At 38.9% G+C, this 27,347-nt stretch overlaps 1 protein-coding gene across 1 annotated transcript in view; it reads left to right on the top strand.

Annotated features, from left to right (window-relative positions):
- The window catches only part of LOC125738859 (serine/threonine-protein kinase 32C), a 31,532-nt gene extending 11,908 nt beyond the window's left edge, over positions 1 to 19,624 (top strand). Inside the window, exons 2-12 of the mRNA XM_049008317.1 lie at positions 3,051 to 3,106; positions 6,642 to 6,793; positions 9,342 to 9,515; positions 10,305 to 10,342; positions 11,841 to 11,930; positions 12,379 to 12,482; positions 12,724 to 12,840; positions 14,733 to 14,858; positions 15,026 to 15,154; positions 16,366 to 16,433; positions 17,461 to 19,624. Of these exons, the coding sequence (XP_048864274.1) occupies positions 3,051 to 3,106; positions 6,642 to 6,793; positions 9,342 to 9,515; positions 10,305 to 10,342; positions 11,841 to 11,930; positions 12,379 to 12,482; positions 12,724 to 12,840; positions 14,733 to 14,858; positions 15,026 to 15,154; positions 16,366 to 16,433; positions 17,461 to 17,617 (1,211 nt within the window). The 3' untranslated portion in view covers positions 17,618 to 19,624. The remainder of the gene's footprint in view (positions 1 to 3,050; positions 3,107 to 6,641; positions 6,794 to 9,341; positions 9,516 to 10,304; positions 10,343 to 11,840; positions 11,931 to 12,378; positions 12,483 to 12,723; positions 12,841 to 14,732; positions 14,859 to 15,025; positions 15,155 to 16,365; positions 16,434 to 17,460) is intronic.
- Positions 19,625 to 27,347: the final 7,723 nt, after the last annotated feature.

Here is a 27,347-nt window from a genome sequence, read left to right as displayed (position 1 = left end):
TTCTTGCAATTCTGCTGTCCTTCAAAGCAATTCAACATTAGTGGTTCTCTCAGCACTTGATTCTAGCTGGTTACAAATAGTAACAACAAATTAAAAATAGTAACAATGTCTTTATCCAAAGCAGGGTCACAGTAAGCCTATCCCAGTAAGTACGGAGCACAAGGCTCTGGGCAGCCTGCATGGGATACCAGTCCACCACCTGTCACATGCACAGTTTACTTCAGTGGGTAGCAGCGTTGCATGACTTCCTCTTGCATTGGGGGTTTGATTGCCAGCACTGCTCTGTGTGTGTGAGTTTGCATGTTCTCATCGTGTTGCGTGGACTTCATCCCAAAGATGTGCATGTTGGATAACTGGAGCGCATACATTTCCCATAGTGCATGATTGTGTGTGAATAAGCAGAGTGTCACGATCTAAGCCGGACGGAACAGCGATCGTGCGGGCAGGCAAACAAGAAACAGGCTGGAAGCCGCAAATCAGGGCAAATGAGGGGTTTAATCGAAACGAAGGAACGGACATTCACTAACATCAATGACAGACCAGGGAAACTGGGGAGACCAGGACTTAAAACAGGACAAGATTAATCAAAGTAATCAGACACAGGTGGCAACGATCGGGAAAGAACACGTGGGTATTCAGGGGGCGTGGCACACACGAGGAGCGGACGGGCCGGGCATCACACAGAGGACGGATGGAATTATTTATTTAGTAGACACTTTTCCCCCCAAGCAACATACCATTGGGTCGGATAATACACCACAAATAGACAATAATTTAACCTTATGTTTTTTGACCCTGTGAGGAAATCCAGGCAAGCACAGGTAGATAGCACATACATATGAGCCAAGACACAAACCCACAACTCTAAATGTTCTTTAATTCTTTCTAATTGCCTAGAGCAGAAAACTTTTATTGGCAAGCGTCGCTAAGATAATATACTACTGGAACAATTTTCAGTTATAATTATGTTAAGTTTGAAAAAAGTTACAACATAATATAAATATGTTGCAGCAGAATGACTTCCAGGAAGACATAAGCCCAATTTAATACGAAGAATATCATAACAAAATACAATTACAAAAATAACCAGGGTGTAATACATGTTTGTCAAACCAACAGACTGAAGATCACTTAGAAAAGTCAACCTTAATATCACTTTTTATTTTCCATAAAATTTGTTAAAATCTCATGGATCACAATCTTATCATTAATTTTTAAATACCATATCTGTCGCGACAGTGGGGCATGGTGTAGGCGTGAAGAAGGCGACGATCCACCGCCGGCTCCAAGAGACAAGGAATTTATTAAAGGAACTGAACACCGGCAAAGGCACAAAATAACAGTGACTATGAGGGGTCAAAAGCAAATGGGAAAAACAAGAAATAACTACAAGTAACACAGATGGGAAGCAGGGAACAGAACTAGGAGGACCAGCAAAGAAAGACACAGCAGCCACACACAGTAATGTTAGCAGAATGACTCACTCAGGCAAGCTATTAATTACACTTTGGCACACAGATAACAGGTTAACAAGAGGCAGGTGAACGATAACAGAATCAACCAATGAAATGAGACACAGATTAACAAGAAAGAGGTGGAATCAACAATGCTAATGGACACAGAAACTGGGAAATGTAGCAAATACTAAAGGAAAACAGCGCTAGGAGAAAATCAAGCCAGCCTCAAACCCACACCCAACAAAAGGGGAGTGGGGAATAGTGGGCGACAGCTTGGCCGGTTAAGCCACACAGTGGCCTGGGGGAGCAGGTATACATTCTAGGGACTATACAATAGAAGAGAGAACAGGGTGGCCAGCGACATCTGCTGGCCAGATGGGGACAAGACACATAGGACAGCGATGAACTGGGTCTGTATTGATAGTAGCTAGCAGGATTCAGAACAGATATATAATTAAAATATAAACCTTATGTGTGTATATTGTATATGCATACATACATACCTGGACAAGGTTTATATTTTAATTTTAAATATATATTTAATGTAATATGTATAGACACTGATGAGCCAAAACATTAGAACCACCCCTTTATATATATCCCAGACCTTGACAAACACTCTTTCACTAGTCAACATTATTCACTTCACAGATGGTTGCACATAAAGCTTTGGGTCATTGGTGTGTGTATCAGTTCTGAGTCTCTGCTGTCGTTCCCCGTGTGTGAGGTTTTCATGCTGAGGTGAACTGGAATTGCCAAATTGTCCAAAGGTGTGAATGTGTGTGTGAATGGTGTGTGAGTGGACCTGGAAAAGGTTGGTGCCCCATCCTGAGTTATTCCCTGCCTTGCAATTGCTCAACAATTGCTCCAGGAACAGACTGACCCCGCCTTCTGAATTGTACATTGCGTTGCCTAAATAAATGGCTTCTGCAGAAGAACACAGGCCACCCATTTACATGTAGATGGGTTCGGCCGTGAGTTGATTTTATAGAATGGGGAGGAGAAAGACCCAGGTGAGCAGATAGGGTCTTGCTAGTAATGTCTGACTGAGGTTTCTGATTATGTAGCGTTGGGCTCTCTGCCACTCGCATGCCACTCACTTTGTATAAATGTTGTTGTTATACTGGACCACTTAGCACTATGTCGAGAGTAGGCTTTTGGCCTCCAGCCTGAGCTATATACTGCTTTCGTATCGATTTTTAAGCTATTAGCAAAACTTGTAAGGAAATAACTGGAATCAACAATTGATTTGCCTTTTTATAATGAATACAGCCTCACAATTCTGTTTCAAATTTTTATGTGTAAATTGTGTCTGGTCTATATTTATTTGAACAGAGGCTTAAGATTAAACTTCTTCACAGGTCAACCTAAAACTACTGCTTGGATGTGTAATTCCTAAGCATAGTTTTGTTTTGTTCGTCATATATGTGCCTGGTCTCATTTCTCTGTCTGTGGGTCATGAATGAAAATGATTGTATATTTTGCTATTGTTAAATAAAACTCCTACTCGTATAACCAGAATTCTGACTGAAAAAATACACATATTCCATAGTGCATTGTTTTATGTAGTAACTGTGTGTTTTCTTCTTGCAGTTACTTTTGACCATTTCCAAATACTTCGAGCTATTGGGAAAGGGAGCTTCGGCAAGGTAATTACTATCAAGTTCTTTTGATCACACTCTATTCAAAGATAGTAGCAAAGCATAACCTGTTGGCTGAGAGTAATTTTAGAATCTTAAATGCAATGCATCACCACCATTACTGGAGAAGCATGTGGGTAATTAGATGGCACTAACTTGGCATGCACTCATTATCTTAAATATGGATGTAAAATAGCTTCCTAAAATGGGTCTTAAATAATCACATTGTTATTTAGATTAATTTTAACTACTGTTGCCATGGAAGTCAATTAATTTAATCACAGTTACATTTTTTTTTTACATCAGTCAGGATCTCAAAAAATTTAAACACTGTCTCATATAAAGCTATAACAATATTAATAGGAAAATCTTATTGAACACCAGGGAAATATATTTTATAAAATAATTTTATGAATTCCCTGCTTAGGGACCTGGCCCCGGATAAGAAGAGGAGAATGAATGAATGAATGAATGTTATAAATTCAATTTTATACTAAGACAGTTCAGTTAGAAATATTGGAAGGTTGGATTGATTAAATTCAACTTTGGTATGTTTTAACTTTTTAACGATTTGAGAGAGCTGTTAATAATATTTTGTGTGATTGTATATATTGTGTGTATTTGTCCTGCGAACGACTGGAATCCCATTCGGGGTGAATTCTGGCCTTGTGCAGCCTAATGCCTGAGATAGGTAGGTTAGATCATTAAGATTAGCCGAGTTTGCAGTCTACATGTTATGGCCCTCTAAAGTGACAAACGGCAATAGTGATGGTGCCCTGTGATTGTATGGCATCTCATTCAGGATGTTCCCCTTTTTTGTGCCCGAAGTTGTCTGGGACTGTCTCCAGGACCCCCATCTCCATGAACCCTTACTCGATAAAGTAATAGAAAATCTAATAGATTTGAAGATATTTGTTTCAGAAATAGCTGAGCTATATTCGGTAGAATGTTCATGAAGGCAGCTATAATCGTAAGTCATTTTAGTTTAAATGCCAATTAGCAATTTGTATCAACTATAATATATGTAAAAGTATCGGGACACTTGGCCATTACACCTACAGGAACTTTTATGACATCCCATTCTAAATCCTTAGGCATCAATATGGAGTTGGTCCCACCTTTGCAGCTATACCAGCTGTCACTCTTCTGGGAAGGCTTTCCACAAGATTTTGGTGTGTCTGGAAATTTTTGCCCATTCATCCAGAAGAGCATTTGTGAGGTCAGGCACTGATGACGGACGTGAAGGCCTGGATCACATTCTCTGTTTCAGTTCATCCCAAAGGTGTTTGATGGGGTTGAGGTCAGGGCTCTGTGTGGGCCAGTCAAGTTCTTCCACACCAAACTCAACCCAACCATGTCTTTATGGACCTTGCTTTGTGCACTGGGGCACAGTCATGCTGGAACAGAAAAGGGCCTTCCCCAAAGTTGGGAATATAGAATTGTTCAGAATGTGTTAGTATGCTGAAGCAGTAAGTGTTCCCTTCACTGGAACTAAGGGGCCTAACCCAACCCCCGACAAAGAACCCCATACCATTATCTCTCCTCCACCAAACTTTACAGTTATTATAATACAGTCAGGCAGGTAATGTTCTCCTGGCATCTGCCAAACTCAGACTCATCCATCAGACTGCCAGACAGAGACGCGTGATTCCTCACTCCACAAAACACATTTCCTCTGCTCCAGAGTCCAGTGACAGCGCGCTTTACACCACTCCATCCAATACTTGGCATTGTGCTTGGTGCTGTGAGGCTTGCATGCAGCTGCTCAACCATGGAAGCCCACTCCATGAAGCTCCCGGCTCGCAGTTTTTGTACTGGGGTTAATGCCAGAGAAAGTTTGGAACTCTGCAGTTATTGAGTCAACAGAGTGTTGGTGACTTTTACACACTGTGTCCCTGGGCATCATTGTCTGTGGTCTGTCACTTTGTAGCTGAGTTTCTGTTGTTCCTAAATGCTTCCACTTTGCAATAATATCACTTATAGTTGACCATGGAATATCTAGCAGGGAAGAAATTTCACAAACTGACTGGCATCCTATGAGAGTACTGTGCTTGCATTCACTGAGCACATCACTACAACCCATTCTTTCACACTTTTGTAAACCTGACTGCATGGCTAGGTGCTTGATTTTATACACCTGTGGCAATGGGTCTGAATGAAACCATGTTCCTTCACCTATGACAACCGACTATTTCGTGTTGGGTGGGGGCCAACCCCTTGCATGCCCCTGTTTCTCAAATGCAATGATGGCAATGCTCAATTTAAAAACACCAGATGAAGTCAAATGTGTTCCACGGACTCCTAAGTCACCAGATCTATGAATTATTGAACCTTAAAGGGAAGTTTTATACTATTGAGTACCAAGTAGATTTGTCATTCATTCCCCAAAGAAGTGAAAACCTTTCTTCTTACAAACAGGACCAATACACATAGTTCAATACACTGATACGGTAGCATTCTGAGAAGGAGGCAAGGTGTTTTGAAAGCAAAGCACATATACAAGAAGCAGTCTGGAGATATCAGTTACCCTAGCTATTCAAATCACGGTCCTCGAGGGCCGAGTCCTGCTGATTTTCCAGCCTTCCTTTACCGGTAAGACAGGTGTGAATCCTCTGTGGCCAATCAGAATCAGTAATTATTAAACCTAGTAAATGGGAGAACTGAAAACAAGGCCTGGATTTGGAATCGAGGTCCTGATTTGAAGAGTCCTGTCTTGGCTCCTGGAAACCTGAATGATATGAGGGGAACATGCAAGCTACGGTCCGGATAGAGGAGAGGGTGAACAGCTCCAAATAAAAGATATTTTGTTGCAACACTTGCTATTGCTGAATTTCAACACATCTGTAATATGAAGTACACAGACTTACAACAAAAGAATGGCTTATACATTTCTAAATAATAGTCCTGTAATCTTATTTAAAAAATGACCTAAAAGGAGATCCCATAAAAATTTGTGGTCTACAAAATATTCGTTAAACTGAGTGCACTCGTATGTGCTCAATAACTAAAATAATGTCGATTTTTCCTAAAACACATTAAGGGTAGTGTGTTTGTATGTCCTGCGTATACAGAAAGCAAGGGGAAAAAATCAAGCATTTATGCAAAGCTTACATCAGAAGCTATATGTCTATATTCAGTTTTCTTCAAAAGCAATCTATCATTATAGTTATAATGTGGAATGTAGTAATGGTTTACACAGGGGCTGTGAATCAGATTAACAGGTAACTGCAATTACTGTGTCTCACACACTGAAACTATGACCAACATATATTCACAACCTGTATAGTGCAATGCCCTGTGAGGAGTTGACACCCAGTCCTGGATTATTACCTGCCCTGCGCCCATAGCTTCTGGGATAGGCTCCAGACGCCCCGACCATGAATAGGACAAGCAGGTATAGAAAGTGCCTGGGTGGCTGGATGAGCAGTACAGCTTTTGAAGATCATGATTAAATTTAATATGCATCATTGGTACTATGAAGAATCACTGAACTGACCCTTAATATTTCAGGAAATTAATTAAGCTGCATTTCTTCCACCTGTAGGTGTGCATCGTACAGAAGAGAGACACAGAGAAGATGTACGCCATGAAGTACATGAACAAACAGCAGTGCATAGAGAGAGACGAGGTCCGAAACGTCTTTAGAGAGCTAGAGATCCTACAGGAAATTGAACATGTTTTTTTAGTAAACCTCTGGTGACTATCCTGTGTTTTTCACCTCTTCTTCTTTGTGTTTTGCATGTTGTGTCTCCAGTTCATTCAAATGAAAGTGTCAGCAGAATCGAAGGCATTCTTTGGTAAATGTTTCTATGGCCAGTTCTGTTTTCGGAGGGCCAAGGTGCATGCAAGCTTTCATAGCAGCATACTTTACTCAGTTTATACTTTGTACAATTGCATTTTTCAAAAAAAAAAAAAGATAAATGTTCTGGTAAAAGTTGTTAAAAAAGTACATATTGGAAAGTAAAAAAGCACATATTTTGAGTGAAATTGAATTTGCTGATAAATTAGTATATAATAATAAGCATTTGTTAAAACAGCAGGACACATTTCTGTGGTCTGCTGGACTGAGTTCAGAAGTTCTGCAATAAGTTATATGACTAGACATTTATAATGTTCTTATGATGGTACTTAATTATGAAAGATCTGTATTTTAACATATAAAAAGATTATATATCTATATATTATATACTTAGCTTGGTTTGTCCAACATCTATTTGTTTTGGAAGTATATGTAAAATATATAAACGTTTTGAGACTTATATTCTTATACTTAAGAAAAACCTATATACTCATATGAAATCCTATAAACATATATGTAAATATAAAATTTGGTGACACTTTGGTTAGGTATTTAATGTTCTCAACCCTATTTTTTCCATAAGCCATGTTAATTATTATATTACTATTTCTAATTGTGCAAAATATAAGGGAACATGTCTATTGTATTACAGTGTTATAGCAGTAAGGGGTGAATGTAACTTATCAACCACTCAGGAAAACATTCTTAGGTAAATCATTCAAAAGGAATTTTCGTATGATTTTCTCATAATATGCCCAAAACAAGATTTAAGCGTTCATCTGGTGATTGTGGTTCAAATGAAAATTCAGGCTTGAGTTAATCACCACTTCTTCATTTTGTTTGACTGCCAATGGTGTCCTTGAAATTCTTTGCCAGCACTAAAGCTCAAACGCATCAATACTCTTCCTGTCCTTCTTCGCGATCCAACTTACACAGGAAATACCATATTCGGCACAACTGCAGTCTTAGGGATACGTCAGTACTTTTAAAGATTGTTTTCTAGGTACTTCATCACAGCTCTACCAAGTGCCAGTTTGCGATGTATTTCCTGATTGCTCGATCATTTGTAGCTGATGATTATTCCCAAGCAGCAAACGCTGTCTTCATCATCAATAATACTGCCACAAATGCAAATAATGTATAACAACAAACACCAATCATCCTGAAAACAATCATTCTGTAATTTCGACGAGCCAAATGCAAGACCATCATTTCCGTTCTTCAGACCTAACAAAACTTTACCAAAAGACAGTTAAGCTTTTAAAATAATGTTATAGTATTCAGATAGCAGTTTTTATAAGAAACCTTTCAAAATTATCATTTATGAAATGTAGCCATGGCACTGAGCACTGTAGCCGTGAGGCTGTTGTTCAAGAATGGGTCAGAGGACTGAAGTTTGGGAATTTTGTGATCACATTGCTAGTTAAGTAGCCAGTCTTAGAGGCTTATGTAGGCCACACTAAATTCAGACTATTTTATGCTTCCTGAAATAATGTTTCATTCTGACCTGATTATGTCAGTGAGTTTTCAGCCACTTTACACTTCATCACCCTCTATGTCCAGACCCAGCATGCACCTGGCTCCTCAGGAAGGCTTCTGGTGGGCCTGAACTTTACCCATATTAATGTCAGTGGTGCTGCATATCCACAAATGAGGTTTTGTTTTTGGGGTCAAAACTGTACTATTTCTCCCAATAGTGATTGAATCCTTTTCATTTTCCTGCCACTTACTTAGATCCATTTACTTTTATTTAATTATAATCAGTTTGGGCATACACACACACACACACACACACACACACACACATATATATATATATATATATATATATATATATATATATAGGAAAAGCTTTGTGGTTGAAATGTGTGAATGTTCTGAATTCCAAAACCTATCGGACCCGACTGGAGAATACTGGCTTGTCACTCAGTCTTCCTCTTAGGTTCTTACAGTGAATTACCATACAGGGTTACCATACAGTCTTTCTCCACAGGTGTGACCTCTTGGGAAATCTGTGAGGTTTTAGCAAGACGATCAATCTAATACTATTAGATTAGCAGACACTCTCTGGTTGTCTAGATTTCATTGCATTGTCACAGTCTGGCCTGCAAGTTGCCTTTCACAGATAGGTAGCAAGCTTTGACAAACAGAAGAATGAAATACATTTTCAGTAAACATACGGATGAGGGAGGGAGAGGTAATGTGGTCAATATGCTGCTATTATTAAGCCAAAGCCTGGCCTGCTCATGTCATGCTTTAAACATTTAGCATGTTATTAAAAATGTTAAATAAATGAATGTTTGTTTTAGTACTAGCACACGCTGATATTTGAAATTTTAAGTGACTGTATCAGCTGTGAGTGAGACTTGTTTTTATGATGGCTGAAGACCCAGCAAGTCATTCACAGTGTAGGGAATTCTAACTTCTGTTTTTATCCTGCTGTAGGTATTCCTTCCAAGATGAAGAAGATATGTTTATGGTGGTGGACTTACTTTTGGGTGGAGATCTGCGCTACCATCTAAGGCAAAATGTCCAGTTCACTGAGGAAGCAGTAAAACTCTACCTTTGTGAGATGACCCTGGCACTTGACTACCTGCAGACTCAGAATATTATCCACAGGTACAAAGACTCATTTACACTGGCCCAACGAGGTGCTATTACTGTATAGTCATCTATAAAATTACCTGAAATCATGCTTTACAAACAAACAAATGAACAAACAATAGCAAGAGCAATAACAACAACAATAATAATAATAATAATAATAAAGTGTTATAGATAAATAATTTATTAATCTCTTTTGCATTTTTCCATTTTGCTTTTATAGTACAGGCTACCCCAGTGAGCAAAGGGCTCAATGTCAGAGGGCACCCTAAATGGGATGCCGGTTCATTGCAAACCACACAGGAAAGGAAATCACCTTTGAATTGCAAAAGCAAACCTACACCACATTAGGAGGCGATGCAAACTTTCCATTCATGCTCTCTAGCCATCCAACAAAATATCAATATACTAACGCTCCACAAAATAGCTTTAAACATTCCTTGACAGCCTTTTGCACAATACTCCACATCTGCATTTCTACAGGAAAAAGTGCTTTTTGAAAACTTGACCTCCTCTTTTTTCTCTTACTAACAGCCCAGTCTCACACTCAGTACTTTTCCAGCTGGGAATTATACTGGCTCTGTAGACAGTACTTACACTTGACACTGGCTTTCAGAACTCAATCTCCCAGTTGCAAGAATTAAATGTCATTTGCCACTTGCACCAGTGACTCCAGTTAAGCAATAAATGTTGACTTAAGGATGTGCACTCAAAAACCAAAAGTGATAAAGTCAAACTATTTGAATAGCAGTTAAAAATTTCTAGTCGTAACAATTTACTGTGTTATTTTCTGCCCCCTTTAAGGGATGTTAAACCAGACAACATCCTCCTGGATGAACAAGGTGAGGAATCATTTTCCTTCTCTCCAGAAATGCATCGTTTTCTACATGCAATGTGTGAACAAGTATATGTGTCCATGTCATACTTCGCTTACCCCCCACGACAGAACAATGAATGGAACAATCCTATTTCCTGATCATTGTTTATCTATGTGTTGTTTCCTGTTTCTATATATAAATCCCTAATGTAGTTATGTTGGCTGCCATGTTTCGTTACCTCTTCCCAAGCTGCAGCCTGAGCATTTAGTTAATGGGGTTTTCTGTGTATGACTTAGGCCTGCCTTCCCTGCAGTACTTAATTGGATTACCCTTCACCACACATTTTTGTGCCTGATCAACCTTAGCATTGAATTTGTATTTTTGGAGTAATGGCAACAAACACATGTATTGCTGTATGTTCTGTATGTTGTGGTTAAACAAATACATTAATGGATTATGAACTCTAAAACAGAAAGAAGAGATCCGATAAAATATATGGAATATATATTAGGCAAGAAACAGTAAGCGGCTCATTCTCATCCTTTACTGAGATTCTGTTTCTGTCTGCTACAGATTATATTTAATACAGGAGCATTGCACAGCCCAAATGGCATCACATGGAACTGCCACTATACTTTAAAGCTAATGGGACTAAAATTCAAGGGCACAGTGTTCTATTTAATGCAGTTTTCTGTATCTCTCCATCTGCTATATGGGCAAATTACTGTAAAATGTTTTAAGCTGTCAGACACACCATGTCATAGGTTTTTGCCTCAGTCTTTCCCTTCTGTGGAATCCTACCTGTAATTCCTACCCAACCGACCCCACTGATTTGGAGTGATATAAATGTGACTGCACTAAATGTAAAATATGCCAAACTGTGTATCTGGTATTTGGACAAGCACAATAGTGAGTTAGTTTTTATGGATATTTGTTTTGTGAAATTTTTAAAGTTATTTGTTTTCATGAATTAAAAAAAGAAAAGCTAGTGTTCCTCCTAACTCCGAGCACAGTGGGTATCGTGCTCAGCCTGCTTGTGCTGACGTGACAGGAAGACAATAGGACAGTGAAGGAGAGAGAGCACAGACTGCAAAGGAGCAGCTCAGTCTGATCAAAATATAGGCAAAACTTAGTACACTGCAAGGCAAAGGGAAAAAAACTTTATTTTAGAGCTGAAAAATCCTGACTGGAGTAGGACACTGCAGATATAAGCCTAACTTATGCATAACTTATAATACCAATTATACTTGATAATGATAATAAACATATATTTTGTGCATTTATTATTCACTTTTCTGTAATTTTAATGTATATTCTCTCTCCTATATAAAGTATCTTATGTTTCAAGAGACTAAAGGTAATATACAGGTGCAGCATACCATATAGATATGTATAGGTTTGAGTGTGGATTCATAACTGAATTATTTACAATAATTTTTATTATAAAAATTATCTTTTCGATGATGTTTATGATTTGCATGCATTTTTGTGATCTCTTTGTTTTACTTCGTGATTCCTACAGGACATGCTCATCTTACTGACTTCAATGTTGCAACAATTATAAAGAATGGGGATAGAGCTACTGCCATGGCTGGAACCAAACCGTATATGGGTAACAAGCTTCTTCAGTCTCAGAAGATATGAAATGTGTTCATGTGGGAGTGCACTTATTTTACTGTTATAAAGAGTGAATAATATAGTAAATGAATACAGGATTATGCTCTACAGTATATTCTTACAATACCAGTCAAACATTTTATAATTCTGTCATGCAAAAATCCGGGCTTATATGAGAAACACTTTAAGTGCTCGGTCCTCTGTTTCAGGTCTCAGGTCTCCAGGGAAATTGATTACTTTTATTTATGAAGGGAATTATGTTGCTTTTATGTATTTATGCATTATGAATTTAGCTCTATTTATCATTTGAATGCAAATGAGATATTCTAATCCAGTTTCGTAAATAAGCTGAAATTGTATGAGAATGCAAACTGCTTCTTCTGATTTCGTAGCGACAGTTGATTTACTTTTATCTTAATGCTCATTTTAATTTTCCTAAACAGCCCCAGAAATATTCCAGTCCTTCCTGACAGGGGGAGCTGGTTATGCCTTTCAGGTGGACTGGTGGTCACTAGGGGTCACTGCTTTTGAAATCTTCAGGGGATGGGTAAGCATTTCACCGATGTCCTTGGTGGAGGAATTTACTTTACAGTTCGATTCAGGAATTTGTATATTTATTTGTATATAGCGCCTTTCACAACACATTTGCCCCAAGGCACATAAGAAGACTGTATGTCAATCTATTATTAGTACATAAAAACTAAACAGTTTATTATACTTCAACTTTGCAAAACAACAGATTTTTGAAATGATGGATTTTCTCTCTTTATTGCTGTCTAAACTCTCAGAGGCCCTATGAAATCCACTCCAATAACTCAGTGGAGTCTCTTATCCAGTTATTCAGCACAGTGAGTGTGCAGTACTGCCCTGCCTGGCCTAAAGACTTTGTGGCTCTGATGAGGAAGGTAAGACTGAGGCCAGTCACTATCCATCCATCTTCTGAAACCTCATTGCCCCATTGAGGGTCACAGGGGGTCGAGAGTCTAAAGACACAAGGCAGGGAACAACCCAGCATGGAGTACTAACCCACTGCAGGGCACACTCCATGCACACCTGTGGGCAGTCTGGTAAATCCAATTAACTTCAGCATGTTTTTTAGACTGTGGGGGGAGAAACCAGAGTACCCAGAGGAAACCCCACAATGACATGGGGAGAACATGCAAATTCCACAAACATGGAACCCTGGCGGAGACTCAAACCCAAGTCCCAGTGGTGTGAGACAGTAGCGCTAAGACCTGCACCAACACACAGTTACTATCATGCTTTTCCAAAGACAGCTTCACGTTATTTCTCTAGACTGTATAATATCATTGTGTTTCCCATATATACTTTTAAAATGTTAATATTATGCAATTTTATTCTAATTTACACTATATGTACACCTTCAGAAAACAGGGTACAGCCCTGGCACAGTTTGTTTCCCAAGGTACAAAGAACATCAATGTACCCCAAATGGTTTTCTGTGTGTCCCAATAATTTTCTCCATATGGTGTTTGTGTGTATATATATATATATATATATATATATATATATATATATATATATATATATATATATATATATATATATATACACACACTGCATATATTGGATATCACTATAATATTGTATATTATTAAAATTATGCACTTGTTTGAGATCAGTTACCAGTAGGACCCACTTTTTCCTCCAGAGCTGTTACAAAAGTAATTGAGCTGTGGATAGCAGAGAAACTTCTCTGCACACCGTTGTTGTACTGAGCTGCTATTTTTGGCATTTTAGCTTTAACGAGTCCAGCCTTCTCCCCTGACCTCTCTCATTAACGGGGTGTTGTCGCCTGGAGAACTGCCGCTGACTCAGTGTTTTTTTGTATTTTTCACTATCGTCTGTAAACTCTAAGCACTGTAGTTTGTGAAATTCTCCGGATGGCGGCTGTTTCTCCGATACACGTGTGGCACCAGCAATAACACCATATTGAAAATCACAAAAAAAGGGAAATATAGCAAGTCCTTTGGCAAAATATGTGTTTCATTTATTGGCAAATCTAAACACAATAAAGTGCATTTCGTTTAATGTTTTCCTGAAACATGTTAATTGGAGATTCCAATAGGAATCTATCGATCCCCAAGGAAACAATCATATTTTAGTTAATGATTTTCATTTGGGGGGCGGCATGGTGGTGCAGTGGTTAGCACTGTTGCCTCACACCTCTGGGACCTGGGTTCGAGTCTCCGCCTGGGTCACATGTGTGTGGAGTTTGCATGTTCTCCCCATGTCGTCGTGGGGTTTTCTCCAGGCGCTACGGTTTCCCCCCACAGTCCAAAAACATGCCGAGGCTAATTGGAGTTGCTAAATTGCCCGTAGGAATGCATGTGAGAGTGAATGGTGTGTGAGTGTGCCCTGCGATGGGCTGGCCCCCCATCCTGGGTTGTCCCCTGTCTCATGCCCATAGCTTCCGGGATAGGCTCCGGACGCCCCCACGACCCAGTAGGATAAGTGGTTTGGAAAATGGATGGATGGATTTTCATTTGTTTGTTCTGCTGACATATAAAGGGCTATTTGTTTCGTCAGTTAACTTGTGATTTACTCTAATGGTCAGTTCATAAAAAGACATAATGTTAATTTTATTCCCAATTATATCTCCTTTGTGTTTTTGTAATACATAAACTAGAAAATATAAAGGAATAAACGAAGATTCAAGGAGAAAATGTAGGCAAAGAAATGTAAAGAAGAAATGGTTTGTTATCTTTTATTATTAGGGGATGGGTTTTTCTAGCAGTGGAAATGGTATTAATAATACACTGTTTGCACTCCACAGCTGCTGACTGTCAACCCCGAGCATCGTTACTCGTGCCTCTCCCACATGCAGGCGTCACCTTACCTGCTAGATGTGAACTGGGATGCTGTTTATGAGAAGAAGGTGGAGCCAGGGTTTGTACCTAATGTAAGTATGACCAAAACACACACATGCTTACACAAACACATAAGCAGACTCACAGATATTTAATTGTAATATTTTAATTTAATATTTTAATTGTAATATATTGATTTGTATATAGAGCTTCATTACATAGCTTCCGTAGATGATTCCTGTATGTCTTACTATTACAGAAAGGTCGTTTGCATTGCGATCCGACTTTTGAGTTAGAGGAAATGATTCTGGAATCCCGACCTCTTCACAAAAAGAAAAAGCGTCTTGCCAAGAACAGGTCTCGAGATAACAGTAAAGACTCCCAGTCTGTGAGTAGCATGACAAAACTCATGAGATCTCTTCCTCAAAATGTATTGGACCAAAACAAGACGCTTAAATCTCTAATGTTGTTAGTCGTTAGGAAAGAGGGTTTTCAGAAAAATCACATGCCTTAAATACGTCTAAATAAGTGCAAATATATTTTCCTGAAATTATTCTTGAGGGACAAGTAATTTAGCACAAAGTATTGAATTGACCTTTCCATGAAATTCACCAATTTTGTTTTTTATTGTAGAAACTACAAATGGCTTTGACATATAAATGTACATGCTTGTGCATGGTCTTAAAAATATATACATGCTTGTGCATCTATGCTAAACATAGATGCAGAGTTCTGCAGCAGAAATGTAACAGCAATGGTAACAGTTATGCGGGTAGCACTGCTGCTTCACACCTCAAAGGTTTTGATTCCTGCCTCTGCAGTGGGTGTATGTGATTTGCATGTTCTCCCAGGTCTCCTTGGCATATACTGATTTCCTTCACAGTCCATAGATGCGAAGTTAGACTGATTGGTATCTCTGAGTTGTACATAGTGCCTGAGTGCGTGCGTGCGTGTATGTGGCCTGCTATTGACTGGTATTCTGTGAAGGGTCTTGCAATGCCTTGGGTCACACACGTAGGGTATACCTATCCTTATGGGGCCCACTCATTCACTTTCATGGGAAAAATGCTAACGCTAACTATGACAACCTTAACCCCTACCCAACTCTAACCATAATCATAAGTAACCAAGCAAAATTTTGTGTAAAAGTTTTTGCATTTTTAACCTTTTCATAGCAGTCACTGATTTTTATAAAATAGAGTTTTCCCTTATGGGGACCAGGAAACCGGATATTTATCACGTAATGGGGACATTGTGTCCCCATAAGGATAGGCATACTTGCTCACACACACACATACACACATGTCGGGTAAACATATCTTTATGGGGACCGCTCATTCATTTCTATGGGAAAAATGCTAACGCTAACATCACAGATGTTTATTAAATTGAGTTTTCCCTTATGAGGACCAGGAAACTGTTATCCATTACTTAATATTTTTTTAATGATTATGATCTTCCTCCACTAATAATTGCATTCCTGTTATTAACAGTCTTGACATTTAAACATTTAATAGCCATAGTATATCTGTCTTCGGAATTGTTACTCTTGTAATGCTTTGAGATGTTTTGCAATAATTATACCTTCTCTGTACCTAGGAGAGTGACTATCTTCAAGAGTATCTCGAAGTAGTGCAGCAAGAGTTTAAGATCTTCAACAGAGAGAAGTAAGAAAATTCAGAGTATTTCATAACAGCAACATGCTGTTGTCTATAGACATCTACATGACTTCATTCTAATGGGATCCCTAGTGTTTTCATAGAAAAAAAATGTAGGACACTATGCTCCATTTAGAATTCAGTAAACATGGCTCCCCTTTCCAACACATGTGATTTTTCCAGTGTTGTGCCAAGCAAGAATGAAGGAAAAGCTGGCTGGATTTATTCTTCATTCCATTGTAATAAAAGGCCTTGCTGCGATTTTGACAGTAAGGTGGTGACAGAATTTTTTTTTTTTAGAAAATGAATGTGGTGAGGGTTATCTACTTGTGATTAGTTACTGCAGTGCTGATACCATGGAATAGTTTCCAGGTAGCCAGCGAGTCATATACTGTAGCTGTAGAATGTTAATGACTGAAGACTGCAGAGATGAAATGTTTTTCGTATGAGATTAATGACTCCAGGGCCCACTGGGGAAATCTCTGCGGAAACAGAGAAAAATGATTGGACGTGTGTATTTAATATTGTTGTTTTCCTTTCAAAAAATGTATGAAAAAAGCTGTTTTATGAATAATCTCTTTATAGAACCATCATTTACTATTTGAAGACACAGCGCTTAATCAATCCAGAAATTCAATATCACAATGGTTGAGTTCAAGGCAGTCTCAGATTTTGAGGATTCCTGGAATGGAATAGGGACAGAAACCTTCATGGTCTATCATCCTTGGACATTCTTTATATCACAACTGAAGTAGAAATCTTTCTGATATGGTTTGATACGACTTGGACTGGCTCAGCAATAGAATTCGACAAATTTTATCGGGGGTGGTGTCCCCTGTTTCTGCAGACTGAAAGTAACAACCCTAACTACAGTGTAACACTGGTCATAGGCGTGGCCATTAAGAAATTAAACAATGTTCATTATATGTACATATTACTTTATTGTGCTTCAATTATTTTCCCATGGCAACCCAAAGTCAATTTTCTGGCTACATCACTGATATATTACATCTTGATTTCTTTACATGTATTTCAGATTGAAAAAGAGCCAGGAGGAGAGCCTTTTGTCCAGAGGAGAAGGTGAGGGAGAAGCTACTGATACGGCAGAGCAAGGCATGGAGGACGAGACAGAACCAGAGACATCAGCCCTAAACATGTGTCGCTCTATCTGTTCATCTTCTGGAAGTTGCTAGCACCACCTAGTGGAGATGTATTGCTTCAACTTAATCCTCTGATATGTTGCACTATACCAGTGGTTCTCAAACTCGGTCCTCAGGCCCCACTGCCCTGCTTGTTTTCCAGCTATCCCTGCCCTACACACTGCTGATTACCTGGATCAGGTGTGTTCAGTCAATCAGAAGCTGAAAGACAGCTGGGACTTGTGTGTGGGGCAGGGATAGCTGGAAAACAAGCAGGGATAGCAGGAAAACAAGCAGGGATAGCAGGAAAACAAGCAGGGATAGCAGGAAAACAAGCAGGGCAGTGGGGCCCAAGGACCGACTTTGAGAACCACTGCACTATACTGACAAAACGTATAGATACCTGTAGCTTGTAGTTTGTAGCTATGATGGCGGAGTCCTTCTAACACCGTCCATTTCTCCATCGCTGTAGCACCAACACGTGTGACTTTAGGAAATTCCTACTGGTCCCGCTTTCTGTTCTGTAGAATAGGGTAAGATCTCTATGCAATATTAAGCATGAATAATGACTTAATCTTGGTGGAATGGCTATTAAACCCATCAAAGTATGAGCACGATAACACAGTATATGTATAAGAAGCTTTCTGGGTTTCAACATTGAGATGTATTCTTTTCATTCTGCTACAATTTCCTTGCTAAATAGTACACGTTTCTCTGTTTAATTAGGGCAGCTAAATGCTGAAATATTTGTTGATGTTTTACAATTTTATGATATTCTATCATTATACAGTACATTCAGTACTGTTTGAATTTCTTATGCAAAACATGTAAGAAATATAGATTTAACTCATTGGACTTTCTGGTGTAACAAGGGCATATTCAAGTGATAATAGAATGTAAACTTAAGGAACCTCACCTGTCATTAAACATAAATCTGTTAATAGAACTATTTAATTCTCAATTTCTAACAACAGCTGCAATTAATCACACAATGTGCTGCTAACCTTTTAATGAGAAAGTACCCTTTTGCCCTCTCTATTGTTTAGGCACCCAATGAAACCTGATAGAATACTAAAGTATATGATTTCATTTAGCCATTTTAGTTCCATATAGATTAAATCTATAGCAGTTTAGTAGTGTGTGAAAAAGAATTCATGATGACTGTTTAACATACATACATGTAAATATTATTAACAGTGTAATGCCTTCACCACAGTTATATGTGGAATTTACCAAAACTGTTATGTAGTGTGTTTTCATACAGAGTTTTCCGGTGTATAGGCAAGAAAAAATGTGTTTCTTGTTTGTCACAAAAATGCTTTACATAATATCATATTTACATTTTGTAAACAACTTGTTTAATATGGATTTGATATGAATGTTTGACAAAATTGTCAAAATTCATAAATATCAATATAATGCAGTTAGCTAAATCAAATAATCCGGAGGATACTTTGACTCCGTTTATCTTTTCGATAATATCCTGTTGAATTGTATGCATCAGTATTTGTAATGACTGACAGCCTTTTGGTCCATTTGGTGTCAACTTCATGCAGTAATAATATTCATTTGCTGTATATACATACACTGCTTTTGTTAGTTTGGTTAAAAAACAATGATGCATACCATTAATTTAGCAGTGACATCTTCCATATTTAAAATAGAATTAAATGTACAGTACATGATGAATAATTTCACTACATGTATTTTAATATGAATATCTGAACAATGGCTTTGTAAAAATGGTCTGCAAAGGAAATGTATGTATATTTAAACAACGTTTGCAAGGTATAACATTCAATATCAATGGGCATGTATTGAAGTAAAATTGAAGTAAAGTAAAGTTTTTGACTTGCTATATATATATATATATATGTGTATATATATAGCATCATCATTGACATGGAAACATCTATTTAAATTACTTTGTAGGAAGAAAATTAACATCATTAAATATATTCATGCACTTCACATTTTCCATACTACTTTAAAATCGGCATTTTCCAGTTACCTTTTCATTATGAATGCACTTGCAAGTTTTTTGTGTATTTAAGCATACTCTTCAGCTAAAAATAAACTTTCCTATTACATAATTTGTCAAGTATCTTTATTGCCATCCATCCATTCATCCATCTTCCAAGCATTTGCAACTGAACAAAGAGGACAGCCAGTGTAACAGTGGATTCTGCATGTGAGATGCTTTAGATGGTATAAACAATTGCTGAACACTGGAAGCACAATGAAAAGTGGGAATTGTAGGTTTGTGGTAATTGAAGCAGCTCCTGCCATTCAGCACAGGGCACAATCACACCCAGGATGCCAGTTGATCACAGCAGAAAACAGACACCAACCAGACCATGGATATTCAAATAACTGTTCTCAAGGGATGAGTCCTGCTGATTTCCCAGCCTTCCTTTACCTGTGAGCTAGATGTGAAGCCTCCGGCCAATCATAATCAGCCATCATTAAACTAACTACCTGGGAGAACTGAAATGACGGCCTGGATTTGGAATCGAGGGCCAGATATGAAGACCCCTGAACTAAAGTAACTTAATTTCTTTGCACTGTGGGAGGAAGAAGAGGGAAACTGCATATGCAGTCACAGCGCTTTAATAAGCTTTAGATAAAGTACAATAGTGTGTGTTTAAGGTCATGATCTTTAACTTACCTGAAAGAGCTGCATCACAAATTATAAAGAGCTTTCTTAAAAGTGTGTGTTTTACTTAATATTATACATGCGTACATAGATCTTTTCAGAGTTCCCTTAAAAAAAATGACTTATTTTCTCATAAATCGGAGGATAACATCAAGTGACCTTCAAAAGCGAATGGGAAACATTAAGCGCAGGTGGGAAGTACATTATTCACAGACACACACCCATAAATTGAGAAATGAGTGAGACAAAAAGTTTTACTGTGATCCCTTCATTTTTTTCCAGAGCTCTATATGCTACATAAACAATGGAAGTAATTACTAAATTGTAGATCAGTGTTCTGCTTCAGTAACACTCCTATGTTATTTACTTTATTCTCATAATGAATTAGTCTAAAACTCAGATATTGTAAATGTATCTACACTAAATAAATACCTTAACTTTCAGATCTATATATAGTTCTAAATAATTTGAATTTTGATTAGATCAATCATTATGCAGTGATATGCTATGAACGTAAGTGCAGTGAGTATGTAGAATAAGATGTTTCCTCTTTTACTGTGTGTTACGGGGTTTTCTGTTCTGTATCTCAGTATCTGCTGCATGTATTCATAAATGACGCTACACATTATTCTCATATAAAATGCATTTTATGATATTTAAATACAAAAAAATGAGAAACATGTTTGAACAAAGGCAGAACAGACTGGATCAAGATAGAATTCTTCTGTTCAAAGACAAATATAAGGTGGTTTGTTTTTGATTTTTTTAGCGTATCTCAATGTAGTCTTGCATAGCTAGAATACCAGTGTCACATGTATCTATGCTTGGAATAGAATGTCACTTGGGAAGTTCAATCACATTAAGCAGAAAAGCCAGCTCTGTCTCTAGCTTCCACATGGCGTCTTCCACATGGTGCCAAACAAAGATATATAGACGATTATAGGAGCTTATTCGCCAGTAGTTTTTTTCTATTCACTTTTAGTTATTTTTTCATCACCTATTAAATGGGTGACACAACATCCATCCATTTTCCAAACCGCTTATCCTACTGGGTGGCGGGGGGTCCGGAGCCTATCCCGGAAGCAATGGGCACGAGGCAGGGAACAACCCAGGATGGGGGGCCAACCCATCGCAGGGCACACTCACACATGCACACCTACGGGCAATTTAGCAACTCCAATTAGCCTCAGCATGTTTTTGGACTGTGGGGGGAAACCGGAGTACCCGGAGGAAACCCAACACCGACATGGGGAGAACACGAAAACTCCACACACGTGTAACCCAGGCGGAGACTCGAACCCGGGTCCCAGGCAACAGTGCTAACCACTGCACCACCATGCCGCCTCTGGGTGACACGACAATGCATGCATTTACCATACTTATTGCTAAATTGCTCTGTTTTGGCATGTGGATTTCTTACCTTCTCCAAAGTGTTAAGTCTGTCATGGAGGATAGTGTGATCGTGACAAGCCCAGGATTGGACAGCCTTGCACAGTAGGTTGTGCTCTTGTCCTGCACAACACCGGGTAGAACAGTGGTGATCAGCGACCTTCCTCAGGACTCCACGCTCATGAGGTCATTGGTTCAAATCCCATTGCCAGGTGAATCATGTCACTGTTTAGACCTTAACCCCAATTGCTCCAGGGATACTGGCTGACCCTATGATGTGACCAGTGCCAGTCAACCATCAAGTGACACTGGCAGCCATCTACGGCACCATCTTATGAGGGGGTGTCCATTTACCTCGCCACTATCGGTTCCTCTTGGACGAGAGGTGCTGGAAATGGTGCATGGGCTTTGACCAGTATTGCTGGTCGTTATCTCTATATGGGTCTGTGTGTCCAGTGGTTTATAATGTCCAGGTAGGTGCTATGCTGTTATACCGTATAATTAAGCATTCACTTGTCTCCTCTGACGGATTAGGTAGGTATATGGTAACCATATTTTTTTAAAGGTATAACTGCATTTCCCTTGCCATATACCTTCGTTTACCCTCCACTATACCTCTGTGTGTGCCTCAGGGAGAGCAAGATAGGATAGATAGAGACCCTGCAGGGATGAACAAAGTGTCACTATTCTAGTGTACATAACTTGACAGTTACAGTTGCCTTCTTTTGTTATTTGTCATGCAAGGTGTAATCCTATAATTTTGAAGGGTTCCCCAGTGTTCCATTCAGATAAAAAAAACTAAGTACTTTGTCGTTGTACATAAGACAAGAATCAGAATGTTTGCTGTTGTACATAAACACAAGTACTTGTAACACCCAGCTCCATATAAAATACTCAAGAACCTTTTCTGTAATCTCCAGTTCAAACTGTATACAATGGTTTATGTGGGACTAATATTAAATGACAGGTTACCTTGATGATAATATTGATATTGTATGTAGCTCTCTGAAACACTCCGATCATCAAGTTAATAGATATTGAGTATTTCTGTCGGTTGAAACTGTAAATAGAAAATCTTGAGAAGCACAAATCCTGCAATGTCTCGAAGAGCATTCTCTAACAAACATAGATATACACAGAGATAAGACCTGCGGAGGCAGTTTGTTGAATTTGGCAGGGAAATCTGAATAAAGTGCAGGCCTGTCTTACTCCCACTCCACAGCTTATGACTGTACCATGTGTTTCTCATTATGCTGCACTGGAACCCAGTACAGATGACTCAGCCCAGCACGACCTTGGCTCTGCGTATACAGAATAACTATGACCTTCATAAACCCAATAATTTACCAAAACTGCTCAGGTTTATCCAGACAATATGCTCCTCTGACACACTAGGAATGTGTCTTAGTTTCTGTTGAATACTGTTTCGCTTACAATTTTTTGAGTACATACTACAAAGTGGACAGTATATACTACTAGGAGTACTATTAGCGAACAACCATTTTGTTAATGTCCTACGTAGGCTTGGCACTTCAGCCACCAGAAAAAACCTCACACTGGTCCATTCGGACTAATGTGGTGCTGAGGTATCACCAGCCACATGGCTGCACTCATGTTCTCACCACTGAGGTCGTTTGTTGCAGTGGGGACGACAACACACTGTAATCAGAGCATGCTTCGTACGCACACTAGCATCCTTCTGGAAACATAATATAGATTAACTACCATACTTTTTAGTATATTAAATCAGGACACAAAACCGTATCCTGGTGCCTTTTGATACATCTTGCAGCAGTGAATAAGTACAAAGCTCCACAGTTGTCTTTGATGTATTCCACTTTATGTTATAAATTATGTATTGTAAAATTCAAATGGTTATTTTGCATATAAATGATCATTTCTGAAAGTGTCTATTGCAAAATAAAGTTTTTTTTCCCCTCATATTGTGTTTAAGTGTATGATTCTTTTATTTTTATCTGACTTGATCTTATACAAATCCATCCAGCCAACCAGAAGTGGTTATCCAGTACCGGGACACAGTGAAGCTACAGCCCAATTCATCTAAGTGAAAAACATGACGCTCCATGCACAGGTCTTGAACCCTGAACTCTGACAGTGTGACACTACAGAGCTGACCATAGGGGCAAGCAACAAATAAGAGTATTCTTAACATTAACAGCATTAATCATGAAACACTGTTCTTAGGATGTAAGCATATACCCGTTTACTGAAACTGAGTGAGAAGTCGTGGTTTAGTCCATCTCCTTGGGAACAAGAATCTCACACAAACATAACTGATTATTATTGACACACACTTGGGCTAGTGTGTGTTTATTTGCAGAGAAACAATAATCACAACAACATAAAATGCAGATCAGAAGACGGGGCAGAGAATTAGCCAAGTCTTGATTGTTTAATAACTTCATGCAGTATTTGAACATTCCTGTAGCATTAAATCACAAATATTGTAAATTAGATCAGCGTTTCTCAAACTTATTTGTCCTGGGGAGCAGTCATGTCAGGCTTTGGGGCTGCAGGCCCCTGCATCCAACGATCAGTTTTTCCATTTGGCTCACCCACTATAGTACCATGCAAGGAATCTAAGGGCTACTCATTTCTTACCTGCATTTACGTGGCCAATGAGAAGATGCAGGAGGACAATCAAGGCGGGTTGGGGGGCAGGCCATCTTACAGATGAAAGCTAGAATCTGACTATAAGTGTGATGTTTTGCGAGAGTGGAATCTGTTGATGTTCTTAAAAAGAAATATGATTTTAAAAAGTTTCATAAGTAATAAGTCAAGGCACAGTGATGAAGAACACAACAGAGATGGAGACAGTAAGAGAAAATGAGTGAACAAAGCTTATTCTAGTGAAAGAGACACCAGAGGAATTTTAACATGCTGAGCCAGGCCGTCAGAAAACTGCCTTTTCTCTCTCGGTGCCTCTCTCACCCTCTTTGCCTAGTTTCCAAATGAAAACAGAACAAACCCAGGTCTTTGAAGGGGTTTCAGGAACCTTTATTTTGTCCAAAGGCATCGTGTTTGTCTATAGACGGACTGATAGACTGATATGCTGCTGTAGTGTCTGATAAGCTATATAAATACCATCAGTTAAATAATTACATCAGGCAATTTTGTTGTGTTAAGGTATATGGCAAAAATTAATAATAACCTGTAATACCAGAAACGGGGCTATCTGTATGATTTGAACAGTGGACAGTTTAAAAACATAATTCCTGTTAAGTACAAAGTAAAATTAAAATTGATATGCGACAAATGCAAGAGTGAAGTAGAAAGTAGAAAGTGAAGAGTGAGCAGAAAGTAACCAGACCTGCACTTTGTGCCAAAAAGGAGCCGGGAAGATTTGGTGTCTGGACAGAGGGCAGGAGGTGAAGTGTCTGCGGGGAGATGAGAATTGTAAGAGGCTGGACGCATACAACTGCAGATCTTAGGAGCTGTACATAAGATAGTGAAAAAGTGAGGAAGAGAAACATCATACCAAGTAGGCAAAGCTGGACTACTTGAACAGCAGGGAACACTGTGAAGACTGCCCATGAAAGAGACAGATGTACGGAACCAAATTCAGAAGGTCACTGGAGGTAGGACCACGGTAGCTTCCATTTGGAGGCTGTTAAGAAGAAACGTGCTACAGTTTGTAGTGACCGTGGAGACAAGAAGGAAAAGGGCAGAGTTTACTTTCAAAGCAGAAGCTCTGCTTCATTAAGAACATATCAAAACACAGCCACTGGAATGGACAAAGGAGTGCATGCACCTTGCCCTGGACACTCCAGGGTATTCTGGAATTTGTTCCACTATTCTAGAAACAGTATACCATAATATTGGTATTCCATCCATTCCTTACAGCCCTGAGTTTCCTGAGAAAGCCTTCAGACTCATGGTCACTCAGTACTAGTTAATCAGTTATGGAATATGAATGATAGATGGATGGATGGATGGATATATTGTATATTGTTACTGGATCACATTAGACACAGATAAAATGACATGACTGTGACAGAAGAAATGATTGATTCCATCTAGCAAAACAGGAAAGGGCTACTTTTGGCTACTGGCAAGTTCAACCCATGGAACAAGCATCTGAAGTCTCAGCTTTTTCCTGCAGCTTTTTCCATCCCAAATTCCATCCTACGCTATTTTACATCATTATTCAGATGGAAAAAAGGAAAAGACAAGAAGCACACGTTACATTCCTGCGCTTAATGAATCAGGTCCAAGCTGATGTTGATAATTATCCCCAATCCTGGGGACCATAAGGTAAACAAAACAGGTATTCATCACGTTTACCAGGACCACACACACACACACACACACACACACACACACACACACACACATGTGCAGTTGAGTGTGAAGCTCTGGGTCTGACTACAGGGTCAGTGCAGTTATCTGCGACCCATGGAGCATTTCGGGGGTTAAGTGCCTGTGCTCAGGGGTAGTTGTTTGCCCTTTGGAAGCCAAGATTGAGGTTATTATTGTTTTTTCCAGGACCCAAGACAAAGAAGAACGTTGGCGATTTCTGGGCTGGATGGCTGGATACTACAGAAGGTTCTGAGTATTTGTTTTCAAATGTTGTTTTACTTCTAACAAACCTTCTCCGTAGTAACTACATTTTCTGTGGTCCTCTGATCGTCCAGCTGCTTTAAAAAAAAAAAATCAAGAGTTTAATCTTATTCAAAGCTGAGGTGGCTGGCAGGGGTACTGGTGCTGTGTTAATTCAAGAAGACGGCCTTGGCCTAGATCAAACACTTACTTTTTCAAGAAGATCAATCACGACCAGATCAATTACAGCGCAATAGAAAAATAAGCTCGTCCTTGTATTCACCCTTCAAAGTCTACATAAGATATCTAGACCATCCTCGAGCATTTAAGGGCATTGTAGCTGCACACCCTACCCTAAAGTTAGGAAAACAAATTTGACATGAAATATGCACAGTCAACTGGCACCATCTTGTGGTGAAAATGCGCTACTACAAGGTCAGTCTGCACCAAATACAAAAATGCATTGTCCATAACTGATTATTCAATTCGACATTTTGTACCCAAGCTTTTCAGCCCTCGACCTCCCAAAATAAGTGCCAGAAATAAAAAGAACTCCCAGGTGGTTTTTAAAAAACCCACAACCACCAGTGAATATACTGGCTTCTGATACATAAATGCAAAATCTTGGTAATCTTTCCAATCCCTTCAAAGCTTCACACATAGTAAAGATCTTGTGTCGCATTATAAATTAAAGACTTTCTGTGTGTCAATCACCACAAACGCAATATGTATGATTGTAACAGTGCCGGATACACGGTTGTAGGCGAAAGCTTAAGCACAGCTGTTTAAAATGTGTTTCAATAAAACATTTACAGATTACTCACATTTACAACAAGGGTCCCAAAATATCTGCATACAACTGTAGCCAAGATCGTAATTACAGTATAAAATATATTGGGGGGGACACGTCCTCCCCCAATATTCAGAAGTGCTCACAATGCCCCCCCCCCCCCCCCCCAGTATATATTATAATTATGGTTTTAGTCCGCCCAGTATTGACTCCATATCTACGGTCTTGCCTGTAGCTAAAAAACAGGTGGAGATATTTTGCTAAAGAGTTTTAATATAATTATGATTAAGTATGTCTGCTCTTTTGTGGAGGATGATAAAGATCTATAACTATGTGATGACTCTCCCAGTTAAGCACCAATAGCGAAAATTACAATCCACATATACACA

Source organism: Brienomyrus brachyistius, chromosome 3 (assembly GCF_023856365.1).
Source record: "Brienomyrus brachyistius isolate T26 chromosome 3, BBRACH_0.4, whole genome shotgun sequence".
NCBI lineage: Eukaryota > Metazoa > Chordata > Actinopteri > Osteoglossiformes > Mormyridae > Brienomyrus > Brienomyrus brachyistius.
The sequence above is the reverse complement of the archived record's forward strand: the minus strand, read 5'-3'. Positions and strand labels throughout refer to the sequence as shown.